Below are 21,416 nucleotides of genomic sequence, written 5' to 3'. Positions count from 1 at the left end.
AAAATTATGCAGGGGATGGACAGAGTGGATAGGGAGATGCTCTTTACACTCTCACATAATACCAGAACCAGGGGACATCCACTAAAATTGAGTGTTGGGCGGGTTAGGACAGACAAAAGAAAATATTTCTTTACTCAGCACGTGGTCGGTCTGTGGAACTCCTTGCCGCAGGATGTGGTGCTGGCGTCTAGCCTAGACGCCTTTAAAAGGGGATTGGATAAATTTCTGGAGGAAAAATCCATTATGGGGTACAAGCCATGATGTGTATGTGCAACCTCCTGATTTTAGAAATAGGTTATGTCAGAATGCCAGATGCAATGGAGGGCACCAGGATGAGGACTCTTGTTATCTGGTGTGCTCCCTGGGGCATTTGGTGGGCCGCTGTGAGATACAGGAAGCTGGACTAGATGGGCCTATGGCCTGATCCAGTGGGGCTGTTCTTATGTTAATGCTAGCCATCACAAATTGCTGTAAAGCACTTTCTGACAGCATAGCAGTTGCTAATCCTGGTGTGAAGGTATAGCATGCACCCATGGAATGTGAGTTTTGTGCTGACCAGTGTGGAGGGCAGCGGCGTAATGGGGCACGGGTGGGCGGATGAGACCCGAGAAGGGGCAGGATCGGCAGCAGCCATGCATGCCGTATCCTATTCCCTTTTCTGGGCAAAATCCACTGACACAGATCCACTGAACTTGTGCCAGCTACTTAACTGGCACAGGTCTGAGTACAACTGTTGCAGCTGGGGCTTTTCCCAGGTCAAGGGGACAAAAGTCCCCTTACCTTGAGGAGACCTCCAGGCTTCTGACTTCCTCCAGCACATGGCCGTGCTGGCCCTGCTGCATTGGTCGGGGGGGGGGGGAGAGTGGATAGGATTGGGTTGTAAGTGTATACTCAGCTGAATGCTGCAATCACATATATCACAGACACATTAATCAGGGTGCCGGAGAGCAGAACCATGGCCCTGGTATCCTGAGGAGTGTATTTGTACAATACATGTAGCACTCACCCTGTTTAAGTGTCCTTTTACGATTGTTTTTAGGTGCACCTTGAAAAGGTAGTCTAAAACAGCCTTTTTCATGATGGAAAGGTCCAATATATGTGCTGCATGAAGTGCAGTGATGGTCTCACAATTTTTGGAGGCACTGATTTGAGAGCCTGACCTTTTATAAGAAACATGATACATAATCCAGCCAGGGATTTCACACATTTATTTTTCTTTGACTTCAACAGGAGAGATTAGCACCTGCACAACTTTCTGCTGTCAGAATGAATTAACAGGACTGCTTCATTTGGCTCCATTAGGCCCAGACGCCGAGATGCATTTCTAGACATTATTGAGTCACTTTCATAGAATCACTACCATACATGATTAGAAGTTTGTCTAGACTGGTTTGAGGGTTTTAAAAATGGGTTATTAAATGGTAGACTTTAAGTCTGTGTTTAATACTGCAACCTGCTATGAAACTTCAAAATTGGGTACAATAACATTCAAAGTAATATAATACATACACAGTGGCATGGCTAGAGGGTGTGCAAAGTACTAAGGGCGCAATCCTAACCCCTTCTGTCAGTGCTTTCCAGCACCGACATAAGGGCAATGCAGCTCTGAGGTAAGGGAACAAACATTCCTTTACTTTGAGGAGGCCTCCGTGACACCCAACTGCAGGATGCAGCACATGCCCCATTGGCACAGCTATGCCAGTGCTGGAAAGCACTCACCTAAGGCGTTAGGATTGCTCCCTAAGTTTTGCAGGCACCTGAATGTGCCATGCAATTGGCCCCTCACCCTCTCCTTTGAAGCCAGGTGTAAGCCTCTGTTTTGCTTCCACTGCCTAGAATGCTTCTGAAGGGGAGGGGGGGCACTTGCATGGCATGTTCAGGTGCCTGCAAAATTTAGTGCTTTGCACCCCCTCTAGCTACACTACTGAGTATACTTTCAACTACAGGTTTAGAGCCCCATCCTGGGCTCCGTGCCACAGCTTCGTGCCACTGCGGACCGTTGCAAACGTGCCGTAAGGCACATTTGCAAGCCTCACCGCCAAGCTCCCGCCCATGCTAGCCCAGTGCCGGCCGGTGCTGGGCTAGCGCGTGGTGGTCGCCCAGCCTCTGCGGCTTGGCAGTCTCACGGACCACCGAGCCATGGCGGGAGCAGGAAGGAGGCGTTGCAGGGAGGGGGGAGGCCGGCGGGGGGCAGAGAGAGGGCGGAGGTAGGTGTGCTGGGGGAACGGAGGGAGGCGGGTCTGTGGAGTTCCGCTCTGCAGGAACCAAGTCGTTTGTGGAAGACTCGGCGCCCTACACCAACACCTTTACTTTACCGCCGACATTTTGGTCGGTGGTAAAGTGAGTAGTCCCATTGCAGGGCTGCTTACCTTACCCGGGAGAAGAGGATGAAAACAACTTTCTCCTGAGGTGCCTCCTGTGGTAGCCCAGGGCGTGCAGGATCCAGCGGCAGCTGTTCTCAGTGCCGCTGAGGCTGGACGCACCCGGCTGCTCAGGATTGGGCCGTTATAGTGCTACAAGAGAGCCCGACACTGACATTTAAACCAAATGCGTCATTGCCTCCTGGGCTCCCAGGCTTCCTGAACAAGAACGTGGCATCCAATCAGAGGCAGAAGTAGCAGGGGACTAGGCACTGTGGATAACTGTGCAGTCACTCTGTTGTGACGGACCCCCAAGGGGTTTCCAAGGCTTAATGCACACTGCTTAGCATAATACTGCAGATCTGACAACCACAAATTGTTGCATTAAAATAGATTTTAATTGGAAAGGATTAGGATGTAGCTGCTGCACACCTTGCCTCAATAAGAACAGGCTTATGAGTGGTTATTAAAAATGACATTGTGGGTGAATCTTAAACAGAGGTTAATAAATGGCGTATGCTATTAAAGCCATAAAGTAACCCCTCGAGACTCAAGATATCCTTTGTGCTGGAAAGGAATAATGTGGATCACATTAGATTGCTCTCGGCTAACCATTACTCACATTCTGCAAGCAAGACAACTGTATTGTGTTGTAAATTTTCTCGCTCAATACCATAATTGGTTACATGTAATAACACAGAGCAAAAACAAACAAAACCCTGATTCTTGCCATTCTCCTTCCCAATGATCTCTTGAAGAGCTTTAGAGCAGTAGGTCTCAAACTCATTAGCACCAGGAACCACTTTTTAAAATGACACTCTACCAGGACTCACCTGGGTTTGCCAGACTTATAAAAAAGGAGTTCTAGAACAGAATATTTTATAATAAATAACAACAACAACAACAACAACAGTATTTATATACCACTTTTCAACTAAAGTTCACAAAGCAGTTTACAGAGAAAAAAATCAAATAACTAATGGCTCCCTGTCCCAAAAGGGCTCACAATCTAAAAAGATGCAAAAGAACACCAGCAGACAGCCATTAGAAAAGACACTGCTGGGGTGAGGTGGGCTAGTTACTCTCCCCCTGCTAAAAAGAGGAGCACCCACTTGAAAGAGTGCCTCTTACCCAGTTAGCAGGGGTTAATGTATTTTATGTATTTATAAGCAGGGGTTAATTAATTTTATGTATTTATTTATAAGTAATAATAGCCAGAAAAAGACTATCAAACCTAATCTTTCTATATTTACACATGCTTGCAAACTACAGGAGCTCCACTCTTTGCAGGGCAGCAAGCAGCTATCTTGCAAACTAGAGGAGCTGAGCTTTTTGCAGGGTAATTAGTAGCTACAGTATTTGATTTTTTCAATAGCCTCTGGGCTTGAGGCAATTAGTTATCCGATGTTTCCATCACCCTTTAGCGACCCACCAAAAATCAGGTCTTCACCAGAGGGTCCCGACCCACAGTTTGGGAACTACTGCATTAGAAAATTTGATAAAACAGGTGGAAGGGGAGGGTTTCATGCTGCAGTCCTATGCACTCTGGTGCTGTGTAAGCCTCAGCACTTCAACATAAGAACATAAGAAGAGCCCTGCTGGATCAGACCCAAGGCCCAACTAATCCAGCTACCTATATCTCACAGCAGCCCACCAAATGCCTCAGGGAGCACACAAGACCACGAGATACTCGCATCTCACTGCCACTCCCCTGCATCTAGCATTCTATTTACCCTCACACATCCCTACTTTGATTTAGAATGACTTCTTTTAAAAATTAGAAAAATCAGAAAATGAATCTTTTTATCTGAGCCCATTCCAAAGTCTGTATATATTTCTATTCTGAGCCCCATCCCTCCCCGTGCCAAAATATGGCATCATCACGAGTGCATGCTACCCTGCCACACACCTGAATCAGGCTGTTACAGCCCAGTCCTAACAAAATGCTGCCTGCGGGGCTCAGTAGTGCTGGTACAGGCTGTGGGCTGCCTAAGACCATGCAGGGGTGGACAGGGAAGCAAAAGAATGTTTCAGTTACCTTCCTCCACTCCTACATGGTGCCCAGTGGGTCTACTCGAACCTGCACTAGTTGCCACAAGTTTGAGTGGAGAGAAGGGGACAAGTCAGGGATAAAACGGGGTTTAGGATCCCAGCGGATTCTTGCCACGATCTGCCCCTCCCACCACCGACCCCGCCCCCCCCGTTGCTACTTAGGACCAGGCTATCAATCTTATGACTGAAAGTGAGGCAATCTTGAGGCACAATCCAGCCAAAGATACGTTCCATGTCAGCATAGTAGTTGGCAACCTTCAGTCCCGAAAGACTATGGTATCGCGCTCTGAATGGTGGTTCTGGAACAGCGTCTAGTGTGGCTGAAAAGGCCAATTCGGGAGTGACAATCCCATATTCTTAATTCTCCTGTTGAAATCCATGGCCATTGACAACGCTTAACTTGGGCTGGTCTTTTTCCATTGCACTTTTATTATAAAACAAAGGACACCAGTGATGATTCCTTCCCCTTCCTCCTCACTGAGAGTGGAGAAAGGCAGTGACCGTTGACCTGTCTTATACTGAAGGCTCTCCGACACCCACCGACAATTCCTAACCTGATGAAGCGTGGCTGCCTCTCTTCCTCAAAGCTTTAAAGCAGAAGACTCCTATCTGAGTGCTTATGGTCATTAGCCCCCTTAATTAACTCTGCTCCAATGTTATATTTTGCTCGGCAAAACATACAAGTACCGTGTGGCTTTCATAACTGCAACATCAAGCAAATATGTGATTTTTTTTTTCTTCTGTAGCATGGACAAAGGAAAAATTCTGCCCAAAACAAAGGATAGCAGAATATTTGTTCTTGATGTTAAAAACCAATAGGAAAAAGAGTTAGAGCAATAGAGCCAGTGGGGAGAGGTACACTTCCCCTGCCCCTTAAAGTCTTGCTCAAAAGGCTACTTCTTGATGGATACTGCTTCCCTGTTTTTGGTCCATAACCACAAGGCTTAGACACTTGTTTGACAAAGAAGAAATTGAACGCTGACACACTCACAGAGCCACATCCAACATCAGGCTTCCAATCCAGAACTGCACGCATCAGCGACAGAGCTAGAGGGAGTGCAATGCACTAAGTTGTGCACAGGGCCTCACAACAAGTGGCCCCTCCCCCCCTTAAGAGTTATGCTGGGCAGTGGCAGTAAAAGAGAGACAAATGCCAGAGAAGACCCAGAGAAGAAGTGAATGCTTCTGTTTTGCTCCTTCCACCCGGAATGGCTCGGAAGAGGAGGGAGACAGCCTGTATGCTGCGGTGAGGCTCCCTGCAAAACTTAGTGCTTTGCACCCCCTCTAGCTACGCCACTGGCACACATTGATGTGTTGATAAGCAACCTAATGGAGCAACTTGAAACTGAATATTCCACCCCCAGCATAGGGGTGGCTTCCTGCTTGTTTGTTTTTCCCCCCTTGAAATTTGTCATAGAAATTCATCACATTCATATATGGACCAGTTTTCCTAGAAGCCTGAGCTGGAGGAGTTCTTTTTGATTGCCATTTCCAATATCACAGAGACATTGCTGCTAGTGGTCTGTTCCTTTATTTGGAAGGTCATTCATCCAACTCGTTTGGCAGCCCCCTTCCATCCACCTTTTATGGCCATGACACCACAGTAATGCAGTCACATTGAACACAGATGAAGACCACAGATATCACAAGCTGACACACACACAGGTTTGCTATTAGCCTTTTCTTGGCCCTGTATGTCAAATGGAGCCAATGGTTAGCCCATAGAAGCCATGCCAACAGCAACAGTGGGGAGATGTGGGAGCACCACTGACGGAACAATCTCTAGGAGCATGAAATGGTGAATGAGCCACAGCCCCTACCTGCGGAATCTACTGAACCTGAACTGGATTGACCAGGACTCCAGCAGCCTGATTCAAACATTGGGTTCAGGTAAGCCAGTGGGAGGGGGCAAGTGGTGGGATTGATGGGGTGCGGAGAGGGAGGAACAGGGGACTTTTGGGGTTTGGAGGGAGGAGGGCAGGAGGTGGATCAGGGGAGGGAGGAGCTGGTTCCCAGCAGAACTGGCATGTGCCTGGATCCTATCTCCATTCCTTCTCCCTTACTCTTCTCAGACTTACACCAGTAAAATAGCTGGCATAGATCTGAAGAGACCCATTAAAGAAAGAGAGGTTTACTCTAGGCAGGGAATGTCTCTGTGACTGCCGCTCCCTGCTACGTGCACCCTGTTAGCACAGTTGAGTTAGGACTGGCACCTACAAAACGTTACAGAGCAGAGACTCGGTGACACGGGAATTCCTGCTGTGCTTGGCTCAGCATTTCTTTGTGCAAAAAGCAGAGATAGTTCTGCTGCTCACTGTCCTAGTTCACTGAAAACTAGGTACCTCCGAGCAGGACAACTGTGCCCTTTTCTCACTTGTGGTGAAGAACGTGCAAGGACAAGAAGCAAAATCACAATGCAAGCAAATTTGTTTTAGAGAAAATCAGCAGGGTAGGAGAGCAGCGATTAAACCTGCATGTGTTATGTGTGGACAAGGAAGGGAGTTGTGGCATGTAAGTTAGAAAAATGTGGAGCTCCAACATTATTCAAAAAGAAGGTCTCCATGTCATGTCACTCTTGCTATGAATTCACTGAAACTGATGCCAGCCTTGTTTTAAGCGATTCACTACAGAAAAGGGAGAAGCAACTGCTGAAAAAGGACCAGGGAGAACCTTCAACCTAAGTGCTAAGCTACTAGCAGAACTGGCTCACTGTTTTATAAAAGTGAATTGCCTTCCAGGTTCTTCTGGAAAGGACCAGGGAGAATAAAGCACGAAGATGGATTTCACTTGCCTTGTTCCATAATTTCCAGAAGGCCTTTCTTAATTAGCTCGTCCCGACCTTGCCTGGTGGTTGTCTTCTTCTCTAACACTGCAAAAAGGGGGGTGAGCATGATCAACATGGAACATCACAGCCAACAGTGCATGGAAATGAACACCACAAGAAGCCTGATTGGCAAACTGAAATGGTTGAAGGGTGTCCAGCTCAACATAGCGCAGTGGGTGAGATCTGAGAGGTGAGTAGTGTAGATGCAGTACATTTTCCCATTGAACAAATGGTGTAACTAATTCATCATATCCTCCAAACAAGCTCAGGGCAGCGTACAGATTTGTCTCATTTTTATCTTCACAACAACCCTGTGAGGTAGAGGTAATTCTCATCCCATGTGCTTCATACTGATGCAGGAATCTGAACCCAGTCATCCCACTGTACGTTGTCCAATGTCCACCACACAGGCTACAATAACGTTCCCCATTAAAATCTTGCCCTTCTGCTACCAAATAGACTCTATCTCTCCTTCTAACCTTTAACAAGGTCTGAATCTGACCTCAAAGATTTGCGGGTTTTACTTGTCACAAAAGCAAAAGACAATGGAGTTCAATGCACTGATCATAGCTTAGCAGAAACATGCTCCTTTTTGCTTGGGTCTCTGTAAGAGTTATAGTGAAAACTGGGAACTAGGTGACCGATCAGGCACTGGGCAGACCAGCTTCATATTGGAAATGGGACAAACTGGTGTGATCAGCCTCCGTTTTGCTTTTGCCTCCTGGAATGGCTCCAAAGGGGAGGGAGAGGGGTCCCTTGCATGCTGCAGTGAGGCTCCTGGCAAAACTTAGTGCTTTGCACCCCCTCTAGCTATGCCACTGGAAGGACTGGAGGTGGGGAGATAGATGTGGAGGGTGCCTGAAACTAAACATAGTCAGCTACATTGAAACAAGATGTTTTTAATGGCTGCTGGCACTGATAGCTTTTGAAAAATATTGTAGACAAATTCACGAACACAGGTCTGTACATGGCAATGAGCCATGACAGCTAACCATGGAACCTCCATGTTTAAGGACAGTATACCTCTGAAGACTAGATGCTGGGGCCAAACTGCTTGCACATTTCCAAGGGCTGAAGGGGACCAGGTGCTGTAACAAATGCAATGCTGATCAGAGTGCAAGCCAGTTCTTAGATATATGCGTTTTGCAGAACTGGGCCTTGAGCAATTGGGCAGCTCCTTAGAACAAGTGTTTTTCCTTCCAAGAAGGTTTGGGGGGGGGGGGAAGAAATGCACCATGCAACATTTGTGTGCTGTGGAAAAAGCACAGAGAACAGTGGCTCCTTTATGGCATTTCTCCATAATGTCAGTGTGACCTCTCAAAACGAGAAGGAAAACAAGCCTTGTGGAGAGAGGGCTGGTCAATAAGCAAACTGGAGGCAAAAAATCTCATTTCAGTTCAGATGGAGTCACATAATAAAAGCCTCATTACCCCATGGTTGCTTGCAAGGAATTCTGGGCTTGGCTCCAGGCAAGTCATAATACAGCACGCAGCACAATTCTATCTTGCGCTGGAACAGGCAGGCCAGGAGGACTGCACTGTATTCAGCGCACAATAGGGCACAAAAGTGGCTCAGCCAGTGATAAGGGGAAACTCTTTCCCTTACCCCTGGATAAGCCACTGCAGCCCCTATGGATCTCCTCGAACTTGCTCCACCTCCTGAGGTGGCATAAGTCCGAGGAGAGTGGAGCAGCTTGTAGCCGTTCTGTGCTACTCAAGTATGGGAGCTAGGATCCAGCATGAAAGCAGGATCCAGCCCCACCTTCCACTCCCCTCCAACCCACCCCTGGGACTGCCCTCCCCAGACCCTCGGCCGAGCTTGGCTGATGCAACTTACCTAGAGGAAGCTGCTGCAGACGCTGGATGCAGCCTCCGTGCACTGGAGCGGCTTCCTCCTAAGGAGGTCAAAGTGCTTTACGGCACGTTTGCGACCCTCCTGGGCCAATGCAAAGGACCTGCGCCAGCTCAAGGGCGACCCAGAATTGCGCCCTTAGAGAGATAGGTTTTCAGTTCTGTTGCAAAGGAGTAAACCAACAACACTTATATTGGTTTATTACCCCCCTCCCCATTTTACCCATCCACTATATTTTATTCCACACTCAATTCTTCCTTGGAAATATCTGTCCAACTCTTCATCTACACAGTGAGTCTTGACTCTTCTAAACATTTGATTGGGCCCTTGACAAGGTTTGCTTGCCAAAGGCACACCAAAGTGAGAATTGATTGTTCTGAGTCAATAGCATTTGTATCATTCTCCCCCCAACAGCAGCAACTCCTTCTAGTGCACTGGTTCCCAACCTGTGGTCCAGGGACCACAGGTGGTTTGCAAGACCCTGAGAAGTGGTCTGTGATATCTCGGGGGGGGGGGAGATTGTCTTTGATCACTTCCAGCTTGCTCCCCCGCAGACCACCAGGGAGGGCAGAGAATGAATTGCCCCCAGTCAGCAACAAAAGCAGCAACCCACAAATCTTCACTATAAATAATACATCTAATAAATATCTAATTATTACAAATTTTATTTTATTTTTCGTGTGAAGGGGTGGGAGTTGCATGCAGGACCCATGAGAGGGGGTTATTTGTACCTGGGCCTAGAGTCAAATAGGGGGCCAGGAGCTCAAGGAGGGCCAGAAATTTCCTGGGATCTTATATTTTCCAATCTCACCAGGACTTGCTACCCACTTGGGATTCTCGGTGCACAGCAGCTGCGGCTGCCACATGCCGTATGTGCTGGGCCAAGAAATGCATACATGACGCTCCTTAACACAGTGTCAAATCTGGGAAGAAACTGGTTTGCTACAGTAGCTCTTTGGTTTGTGGATCTGCTTACCATGAAGGAGTGTATCAAGGACACAGCTGTGGAACTACAGCTGCTGCAGAAGTATGTTTTGGTACAGACAGGGCACTTTCCATTCTAGTATGAGCATAAATATGATGATCTAATTTTCTGCAATGATTTGCTATATTTAAAAATTTTTAGAGACTCAGGAGTGTGTTTGGTTTTCTTCATTCCTGTATCTAATTACCTATGCCTCCTGGGCAGGTAGACCTGGGTTCCACATTGGAAAGCACAGTAGACCAGGGTTCCAAAGACTCTTCCTGCTGTTGCATTCCTCTCCTTGCCCTATTTCTCCACCCCATCCCTGTTCTACCACTTCATCGCCTCCTCCCCTTCCCCTTTGGGAAGGGGCCCAAAAGGTTGTACCCCCTGATAAAATTCCTCTTGGAGGCCCTGGCTGCATGTGGTCCATGCCAATTCCAATTTTTGTCTCAGTGGTCTACAGGCTCCTAAAGGTTAGGAACCACAGTTGTAGTGGATGGCAACTGACTATCAACACATTTTTTTTCTCCAGAATGACCCTGGAACAAGGCCAGCCAGGGTCGACAAATCCATGAGGCCAACTGAAATAGTTACTTTAGGCTGCAAATTGGTAGGGGGAGGCCCATCTTTGTCCACATACTTACCTCCACTGCCTCTCCTCCTTTCACTCCCTGGATTAGAAAAAGAAGAGGGGGCCAGAGAGGAAGAGGAAGAGAAAATAGGAGGGGAGAGTGCTGAGCTAGAGCACTGTAGAGCGGGAGGAGCAGAGGCTGGTGTGTCATCAAGTAAGAGGAGCATCATTTGGCCATCTGTTTCAGGCATCAGAAGGTCTTGGGTTGGCCCTGGCCTGATGTCATTACACAGCGTTGTTCCAGGGGCATTCAAGGCAGGGAAATTCAAGGTGGCTGCCATCCAAGAGCAGCTGAGAACGAATTCCGTTGCCACTGCCAAATATTCAGCAGCAGCAAACAAAGTTTTCAAGAGGGAAATAAAGGGCAGCCCCCAGCCAGTGGCCACCTGGAAGATCACTGCCTCTAGCCAGCCCCTTAAGCTGCCAGCACGTGCTGCCCCCGGAAGCTGCTCCCGGTTCACCACCCTGAGTTTCATTCACACAATAAGAGCCAATAGCTCTCACGTGAGAGCTTCTGAATCAGTTATTTTTGTTTGTTTCCAGTAAACTGGGCCAGCTCCTGTGCCTTCATCAGCAGTATGCCTGCAGGAATGTAACAGAGGAAGCTTTCCCTGGCACCGGGTTCTAGGCATATGGAGCCTGATCTACTCAGTGTACTTATTCCATTAATATACTTCTGTCTCACATGTCAACTAAGAAGTCTCCCACACTAGAAAAAAAAAAAAAAGTTAATATCTAACTGTTGTAAAATAAAACAACAAGTTCTGCAAGTGGGGGGGGCTGTTGAAGATGCTTGAGTGGGGCAATAAAAATAGTTGCCAACTGTGCCAGCAGAGGCTGTCTTCTGGATGATGTCTGGTTCCCAGGTGTGCCTGGTATTTGTTTGTCCTCATGGCTGGGCTAGAGGTGAGAATTGGATCACAGCAGCAACTGCCCACTTTTGTGGATTGTGCTGCAGTGGTATTAGGGCATCCCTTGATAGTATTAATAATAATAATAAAACTTTATTTTTATCCCGCCCTTCTCCCTAACGGGACCCAGTATTTTTTTTCATGAGAAATCTTTGATGGGAGCAATTCCCACAACCAGTAGGAGGGGCTTTATTTCAAATTGCATTGTCAGCCTGGTTTGAATGACTCCGGAGCAACTGAACCTGCGAACAGAACTGCTATCTTAAAAAGGCACTGACATAACCAGAATTGTATCTTCATTTCACATACAGCAAATCCATGATGCTGATGGGGTGCCCAAAAAATTCAAACCTCATAGAGAAAGGAAAATAAAAAAACACAGGCTGCAATCCTATCCACACTTACCTGGAAGTAAGCCCCATTGACTATAATGGAACTTATTTCTGAGTAGACATGCATAGGCTTGGGTTCACAGTTGTGCAAATCATCCCTTAACCCAGCGGTTTTCAAACTGTCAGGGAGAGTTTGAACTGCAGTAAGTCTTGGTGGGGGTGGGAGGGGAGAGGCAGTGACACAATCCCCAGGATCGCGTTGCTAACAGTGCTGCACGGACTGGGATGCACTCACCAGTTCCTACAGCAGCCTTCCCGGGGTGTGGGGAGCCCTACACGAGCGTCTGAAGGGCTCCCCGGGTCGTCAAAAGTGAAAGTGGAGCGATCACGCTCTACTTCCGCAAAACCGGAAGTGGGGCATGATCGCTCCACTTTCACTTTTAGAAGCTGGGAGCCCTGTAGACCAGGGATCTCCAAACCCCAGCCGGGGGGTTAGATGCAGCCTGCAGCAAGCCTCTATCCAGCCCACAGCCAGGCTCTTATCCCCTGAAAGCCTCTGGCCCACTCAACTGAACATGACCAGAGCTGTGCTGGAGGGTGTTCTGGAGGGTGTTCTGAGGGCCAGAGAGGTTAAATGAATGAGCCCATTCATTCATTTATTCACTCATCTAAGTTCCATCTCTAATTTATTTATTTAAATTTTATACTTAAATTTTTTTTCCAGCCCTCAACACCATGCCAGATATTTGATGCGGCCCTCTGGCCAAAATGTCTGGACACCCCTACTGTAGACACTCGCGCAGGGCTCCCTGCACCCCAGGACGGCTGCTGCAGGGACTGGTGAGTGCATCCCAGTCCCTACAGCCCTGTTAGCAATGCGATCCTGGGGATCGCATTGCTGCCTCTTCCCTGCCTCCTCCCTGCCCCCGCTCCTTAAGGAGGCAGAGGCCAGCGCCTGCAGGCTGGGGCGTCATGATGCCCCAATTTGAAAACCTCTGCCTTAACCAGAGGAGAATGACAGGGAAAGCTATCATATGGTGAGATTCTCCTGCCATAAATTAACAGATGCTTACCCTTAACCACTAACAACCAGTGCTTTGGTATGGTGTTAAAAATAAAATCAAGTGACATGGAATTCACAATGAAAATCACAACCTGTATCTACAATATTTTTCTTAATTTGCATCATTTGTTCTATTTCTCCTAGTCAGGGGACAAGGAACCAGTAGAGTAGCTGGAGGGGGTGCAAAGCATTACATTTTGCAGAGAGCCTCACCTTCCCCTTTGGAGCCAGGTGTACGCCTGTATTTTGCTCTCCCTGCCCAGAATGGCTCCAAAGGGGAGGGGAAGGGGCCACTTGCATGCCATGGTGAGGCTCCCTGCAAAACTTCATGCTTTGCACTCCCTCTAGCTACTCTACTGCAAGAAACTTGGAAAGAGTACTGAAGCACTGATGAACACTGGAAACCTTGTTTAGTTTATTTCAGCAGGTATTTCATTCAGATCTTGAGAGGGCTTTTTTAAAAAAAGAAAAGACTGGAAATTGAGATTCTTGAGCTCCTATAGAACATTCAGTGCTTTTCTGCACTTGTACAAGATGAAAAATACACACAGTTTGCTTATATCTATAAATGCGGTCAATGAGGGGTCCTTAAAAACAAATCCTGCCTTGTTTTTTTCCACAAAGTAGCTTCTGCTCAAAGCAGCCACTTCCCTCTTACCTGCTGATGTCTGTTTTAGTTTCTCATTCTTCTTTTTCCTCCACTTCCATGGTTTGAAGATCCTGCCCAGTGTGGCAAGTTTGCTGTTCCTTCGGACGGGAGGAGTTCGAATCCCTGAGACCAGATAATCAGAACGCACTGCATGGGATTGATCCATCTCTTCTGAGGAGAAGGATTAAGGGGGAAAAAAGAAAAAAAAGAAGGTTAAAGAAAGCCATTTGAGAGACTAACCAAGAAGCTTGATGTTAAGAGTACGGCTGCCTGATCACAAAACCAGGGACTTCTAAGTTCAGGGCCTTGTGACACCACAAGGTGGTCAAGCCTTGAAAAATTGGGAGAAAATCTGATACCAGGTCAGAGCCCAGCAGTCATCCAAAAATGACCTTTTCCACCCTTCTGCCTGAGAAAAATAAAAACTGGAGTCAGTGTCATTTTCTGCAACCTGGCAAATCTTGTTACAAGACACTAGTAGTTGTCTCTTCTAGTGCAGGGGTCTCCAAACTTTTTCGCACAAGGGCCACATCATATATCTCAGGGGTGTTCAAACTCTTTGGCAGGAGGCCACATGATCTCAGGCTCCAGCAAGTCTCCAGAGGGCCAGAGGCTCACTGGAGCCTGGGGGCTCCCCACAGGATGAATTGTGAGTCCCCGAGGGCTGCAAATGGCCCTTGGGCCGAAGTTTAGACACCCCTGGTATATGTGACACAGTGCCAAGAGTTGGAAAATAAATAAATAATAAATACACGGAGAACGGATGTGCTAGGCCAGGGGTGCTCAATAGGTGGATCGCGATCTACCGGTAGATCGCGAGGCAAAATGAGTAGATCGCGGAGTGCTGACCTCCCCTTCAGGTGCCTCTGGGAGGAAACGCCGGGAGTTAGGCCCATTGTACTCAATGGGGCTTACTCCCAGGTAAGTGTGGCTAGGATTGCAGCCTCACAGCCTAATCCTAGGCATGTCTACTCAGGAGTAAGTCCTGTTATACTCAGTGGGGCTCAAGGTACACCAACATACATTGTACACATAAATGATATATGTTATGATGGTGCAAACATTGTAAAAAAAACTCTGGTAGATCTTCGGGCCTTGCTGGGTTTCAAAGTAGCTCTCGAGCCAAAAAAGTTTGAGCACCCCTGTGCTAGGCATTTGACTGAATACAATCAGTGGGTGGGAGTGGGAGGAGGAGGGCAATAGAGGTCAAAATTGAGTTGCACAGGAAGGGAGAGAATGCATTTTGAAAAAGCATCAAGCAACCTACAACGCAAATCACAAACTTTTTTTGGTCTTGGTTTCTGCTCCATATAAGTTTAATGTAGATAAAAACTTTACATTCCACGTCTCCCAGCATGTATTTATCTCATTCAGCCACTAGAGGTGCTGAATGTAATGCAGTGTAATGGGATAATTTCTTCCTATTAGATTGCATTACATTCTGTACCCCTAGTGGCTGAATGCATTATATACCCATGCTGGGAGACTTGGAAGTACAGGTTGAAACTAATTATTCAAGTGGGTTCCAAGCACTCAAGTGGGTGGCAAAAAACGCACTATGGCAAATCAATTTAAAAAACAAAGTTTCTTTGCTCCAGTGATTTAAAAACAGCCTTGCTGACCTTTGTGATGTAAGATAAGAGTCATTAAGAAGTCAATCCATCAGCGCTTCCTCAGCCCCTCCCTTCACCAATGCAAAATGATAACCTTTCTTTCATGTGCTCAGGGGGAAGGGAGAGATCACCTGGAGAGAGAAGGATTAATGGATTATCAGCCAGTTGCCCCCCCCTCTCATTAACAAGGCTATTGTTAAATGACTGTTCAGTTTTTTAAAATGATTTTAAAGGATGCATTTTTCCCCTTCTCCAGGGATCAGCACATTCCTTCTCATTTGCAGTGGCCATTCGTGTTGCGTCAAATCCGTGTATAAAAAATCTGTGTATAAATAGGCTGGACCTGTAAATCTTTTAAGCTATTTTTAGCTCCAAAGGGCCAGATGTGGCCTGCGAGCCAGGATTTGGAGACCCCTGTTCTAGTGAAAGAATATTTAATCTCCAAGGGACAGCATGCAAGACAAGAAGGCAACTTTAGAGTTCTGACTTCAGCAAAAACATTTGAGGAAAAAGGAAGCAAATACAACTATGGGAAGATCTGTAAGATTCTGGGGTAGTGGAATTGTGAGAGCCTACTTGGATTTAATGCAGGTCATTAGTCAAGTCTAGCTTTTGGTGACACCTGCATTGGATTAGAGCAGGGGTGCCCAAACCCCGGCCCTGGGGCCACTTGCAGCCCTTGAGGCCTCTCAATGCGAGCCTCTCAAAGGGAGCCCCCAGTCTCCAATGAGCCTCTGGCCCCCCCGAGATTTGTTGGAGCCCACACTGGCCCGACACAACTGTTCGCAGCGTGAGAGCAACTGTTTGATGTCTCGCATGAGCTGTGGGATGAGGGCTCCTTCCATTGCTTGCCGTTTTACATCTGTGATGCAGCAGTGGCAGTGAAGGAAAGGCCAGTCTTGCTTTGTACAAGGCCTTTTATAGGCCTTGATCTATTGCAAGACCTTCATTCATTCATATAAGTTCATCTTTAATATATTCATTTATGTAAATTTATTCAAATTTTAAATGTAAATTAATTCTTTTTCCCCTGGCCCCCAACACAGTGTCAGAGAGATGATGTGGCCCTCCTGCCAAAAACTTTGGACACCCCTGGATTAGAGTAAAAGGTTTGCTGGACAATGGAATAGATCTCTTCTGCTCCACCAACCCTTCTTTCAAGTAGATTGCAGATCTGTGATGGATCCCTTGATCCACTGCCTGCATGCACAGAGAGACCTAGCATACCTCGTGTGCCAGGGGCAGTCTCAAAAGATCTGCTGCCTGAATCTGCAGAGATGCACTGCTTTAAAAAAAAAAATTCATGTTAGCACACACACATTCCACCACCATTGTTGCTGCTGCTGCTGCTGCTTTCTCCTTTCCTGCCCAACTGCTCAGAGAAGCCATTGGGTGGGCAAAGAAAGGGAAGAAGAGCAAACAATCCAGACCACACCCTCCCCATCCTTCCTCTGTCCTGCCCCTTTGTCATTGCACTCCACTGGCTGGTTGAAACATGTAGGGTGGTGGAGCATCCAGGTCCAAAAGGTAAGAGGAAGGAGAATTGGGGGCTTGCAGAAGGGAAGAATCAGAACAGGATTACTCTGCTGCTGCTTCCTACAGCTCCACTATCACAGTTGCTCACAGGGCTGTAAGAGGCGGGTTGCCACCGCCCTGATCCTCTTTACACCCTCCCTCTCAGTGAGCAAGAAGAAGATCAGAGAAAGGGCTGAAGCAGCTGGACGGCTGGTGGGCCAGATGGGGTGGCAGGCAGATATCAGCAATGGGGTACCCCCTAGTAGCATAGCCAAGGGGCAGTGCAGTAAGTACAACAGACACTGCAACATGTTATGAAAGCAACCTCTCCTATTCACCATCGGAGCCATTCAGGGCAGTGATGGCAACATGCAGACACTCGCCGAGCACCATCGTGCTGCTGTCACTGCCTTGAATGGCTCCAACGGCATAGAGGAGGGGCCGCTTACACAGAGCATTGAGGCATCTGTTGCACTTACGGCACCCCCCCTCTGGCTATGGTACTGGGGGTACCCCTTGCCAGTTCTCCACATCACCACTGCTTGAAGTAGCTGCTTCAATCAGTTGTGCTGGCCCTGAGTCAGGCCCTTAGATCAGAATCGGTCTGGAACAAGAACAGGACTAGACACCAGGCTGCGCACGGAGAAAGCCTCAGGCAAGCAAACACCTCCAAGAACCAAGGAGCTGCTTCTTTCACCTTACTTGCTTTTAGATAGATTTCTTTAATGCCTCTTAATAATATGTCTTCATGTGACCATCAATTTCATTAATAGCAAGGAGGCATTGTTGGGGAAGTCATAAAGACTGCCTGGCGACAGGCACTTTCTAGCCGGTGTCTTGAAAGAGAGGAGGCAAGGGCTGTAAATAACAGGAATGGGTAGGACGTTTGGCTATATATGTGGGCTCCAACATATTAATCCTTAAGAGCAACGCTACCATCCGTCACCCTCAATGTCATGAAGCTGAAAATTATGCGGCAATTTGCATATTTATTTCAACAACCCATAAAATTTGAATGAGTGATAAAGAAACACTCATTTCTAAGCCATTGTTTCTAAAATAATAACTTGGGAATAATTTACTTTCTGAATGCAGCATTTAAAACAAATACCCTTATATCAGGATTTCATTTTATAAGGGGGGAAAAAACCAAGGAAACTAAATCATGCTGTTAGATCTTAATGTGGAGGCCAAACGTCCAAGAAAAATGGGACTTTACTTAAATGTGGTAAATTCTAAAGAGTGGTAGGGAGGGGGGAAAGAACACTTGTAGTTTTCCATTTTGAAAATAAAGGTGGTGTGATAAAGAGAAAATGTTAATAGGCTGTTCAAATTCAAATTCTCATCAGAAGAAGCAATGTAAAACAGTATTGTCAATTGTACATGCAGTGAGAATACAGGGATGGGAACTCAAGTCAGGTGACTAAGGGTGCAATCCTAACCCACTTTCCAGCACCGACATAAGGGCAATGCAGCTCCGAGCTAAAGGAACAAACATTCCTTTACTTTGAGGAGACTTCCGTGAAGGCCATCCAACTGCAGGATGCAGCACATGATCCATCAGCACAGCTATGCAAGTGCTGGAGAGTTGGCTAGGATTTGGGCCTTAGTAGTAAAAATCAGATTTTTGCTGACTCGGGTACACGCGAGTCAGCTTTGTCGATGACTCAGGTATTGAGTCTGAAACCACCGAATCAGCATTTGGTCCACATGCATGCAAACTTGGGTCTTTCTGTATCTGGGTGTGCTTGCCTACTTTTTTCATGGCATGAAAGACCTCATGGAGCCATCATTCAGACCAGGCAAGTAGCAGGGAGGATCCAGCCAGGAGGCAGGGAAGGTTTAATGTTTGCTTTTGCATTTGAGTTTGCATTTGCATTTGGGGGGGACAGAAGCAAGCGCTCTTGCCCATCCCTGAAGGAACCGATCATCTGGATGAAGGATAGGTGGTTTAATTTGTTTCTTTGGATGAGAGAGGGCAGGAGGGGGAGCCCAAGTGAATTTTTGCCTTGGAATTGGCTGGAGAAGCCCAGAGAAAAAGGAGGCAGGGAAGCGAGGTGGAGGTTAGTAGTGGTGGCGTAGCTGGAGGGGGGCGGTGCACTTAGTCCGGCAGGGACCCTCAGCAGGGCGGGCAAGCAGCCCCTCCCTTTGGAGCCATTCCCGGTGGGGGGAGCACAATGGAACTGTATGGCTCCGTTTTGCACCCCCCACAGGGAATGGCTCTGAAGGGAGGGGTCGCTTGCCCGCCTTGCTGAGCCTCCCCACCGGACTGGCTGCTCCACTGCCCCTCCAGCTACGCCACTGGTTAGCAGTAATCACACTTTCCAACAGTATGGCTGCTGTGAGCTCCATTGTAACTTGGGAGGAGGTAGACTCATTGAATGACTAGTGCAAATGGGACTGCTTCTGAGTAAAGCTGCAAAGAATTGGGTTGCAGCTGTTGCACTTGACCCTCCTTCCTCTTGCCGCTTCTGTCCCTGCTCCCATACAGTCTGTCCCACCTCACCCTGCCTTGTTTACAGATGGGATGGAGACAACAGTGGTTAAAGAGAACTCAGACACACACACCTGCAGCAGCTCCATTTTTCCCATGGAATTGCCGCTTGCTTTTTAAAGGGAAAGACTTGAGACTCAAGTCTTTTTGAGTCGTGAAAATGCCCTGGGCGGTGTGGAAAGTGCCCCTGTTATGACTCGTTTTCGTGGGGCAGAGACCTGTGACTCAACTTGAGTCAAGCTGTGCCTGACTTGCCCATCCCTGTGCGAAGGTGAGAAGAGCCTGAAATGAGATGCATTGATCAAGGAGCAAATATGAGCAGTCAGAGCTTTAAGAAAAGGCAGAATTCCCCCTCAGAGCCATTTGGGGTGGTGGGAACAATGCCTCTGTTTTGTTCCCACTGCCCAGAATGGCTCCAAAGGAGAGGGGCAGGGGCCACTAGCTTGCCATGGTAAGGCTCTATGCAAAACCTAGTGCTTTGCATCCCCTCTAGCTACGCCACTGCCTCCAGGAAAGTGTTGGTAGCCTATTATCCAATCTGCTCCTGCACCATTACTGCAGATTCATTCATTCATTTTTAAGTATCTATCCACTGCCTATCTCTGTTTTTACACAGCATTCAAGGTGGTTTACCCTGACAAGCTTTGTCCTAAACCACCATTTCTGAATGGGGTTTTAGTAGTATTGTTCTGTGAGAAGAACTCACAGAACCCACAGTTCAGCAGATGTTTCCATCCAAGTACAGACATCATCTTCGCTGTGCTCTGCACTTTCAAGCTTTCCACAATAGCCACGGACTATCAAGATGTTACTCAACTCTAGTTGACTCCTCCCCCTTCCACGCGTTCCACACTCTCCCAGTGGGCTTTCACAAGGTCTGTCAGCGGATGTCCCATCTCCATCCAAAGTTGAGACTGCAGCTGAACCTGCTTAGCTCTCTTCAGGCAAGGACTGCCTTAACCACCAGACCACACTTCCTGCCCAGATGGTCGGAGGATGGCTTGCCAAGACTGAGCCACCCTGGAACAACCGGAGGAGCCATTGACTCCAGCTTGACTTCTCGATCTGAGTAGCTTGTCTCTTAGAGATAGACTGAAGTGCTCTCAGTTACCAGCTCAGCTCAGCATATCACAACCTACAACAGCTTGCTTCCAGACCATCAGCCCTAACAAACATCTAGAGCCCCTCATGGACACTTCCATGGGAATAGGGAAGAAATATAGAAAACAGAATCCACATTCCCCACAAAGGACAGGTGCCAACCACTGGACTGGTCAGGCTGGGATTCTACCATGCAGAGGGACAAATTCATCCAGTTTCTATTGAACACAAGAGGTTTTGTGGGCAGAGCAAATCATGGCAGCTCCATGCTTGGAGTTTGTTCTTGCAATTGGTAGGCATTTTCTAGCTGTGGCTCCCACCCTCAGTTCCAAACCTAAGAACCCCTGCTCTAGCAGTCCCTCTTGTCCAAAAAGTTTTCTCATGCATGTAAGTGGAGATTAGATGAACTGGCAGCTTTCTGATGACATCTTGACAGGTTGCTGAGCTCTCACTTCTTTAGTACACGATTGGGCAGGGCTTTCTACTAGCTGACTCGAAGCATCACCCCAGCAGGGTTTGACTGACACTTGCTTCACTTATATGGCATGGTGACACTTGTCAACATGGTGACAAAGTAGGCACAGGAGGCAAAGAAAGGAGAAGTCAATAATTTATCTTCTGCATTATTTGTTTCTGGCTCTGAATGTGTTGAAAAAGATCTTCCTCAAATCCTGCTGCAGTGAATGAGAGTTCAGTCGATGACATTACACTGTCACAGCCAGAAGGAGAAAGGAGAAGAATGTATAGTGGTGTAGCTAGAGGGTGTGCAAAGCACTAAGTTTTGCAGGGAGCCTCACGAAAGCATGCAAAGGCCGCCCCCCCCCCCCCCCGCCTTCAGAGCATTCGCCTCCATTTTGCTTCCCCACCCGGAATGGCTCTGAAGGGGTGGGGTAGGGGCTGCTGCAAAACTTTTTCTCCTGTTTTGCCTAGCAGAAAAGGATGGCTCTTTATATTCTCCTCCAGTCCTAATTCCTTATAGCTGCAGAAGCTGCTGTAGTGTAGTACTTAAGAAATGTGTGATGAGCTAGGTAGATCCAGAACTCATATGTCAAT

General features: G+C 47.4%; 1 protein-coding gene across 1 annotated transcript in view; it reads right to left on the bottom strand.

The window, feature by feature from the left end:
* Positions 1 to 21,416, bottom strand: part of PHACTR3 (phosphatase and actin regulator 3) — a 255,263-nt gene that overhangs the window by 109,834 nt on the left and 124,013 nt on the right. The window contains exons 2-3 of the mRNA XM_066624720.1: positions 13,650 to 13,811; positions 7,204 to 7,281 (exon numbers count right to left, since the gene is read on the bottom strand). Of these exons, the coding sequence (XP_066480817.1) occupies positions 7,204 to 7,281; positions 13,650 to 13,811 (240 nt within the window). The remainder of the gene's footprint in view (positions 1 to 7,203; positions 7,282 to 13,649; positions 13,812 to 21,416) is intronic.

The sequence above is a fragment of the Tiliqua scincoides genome, chromosome 4 (genome assembly GCF_035046505.1).
Source record: "Tiliqua scincoides isolate rTilSci1 chromosome 4, rTilSci1.hap2, whole genome shotgun sequence".
NCBI classification, from domain to species: Eukaryota; Metazoa; Chordata; class Lepidosauria; order Squamata; family Scincidae; genus Tiliqua; species Tiliqua scincoides.
Note: the sequence above shows the minus strand (reverse complement) of the source record. Positions and strands in the feature narration are given on the sequence as shown.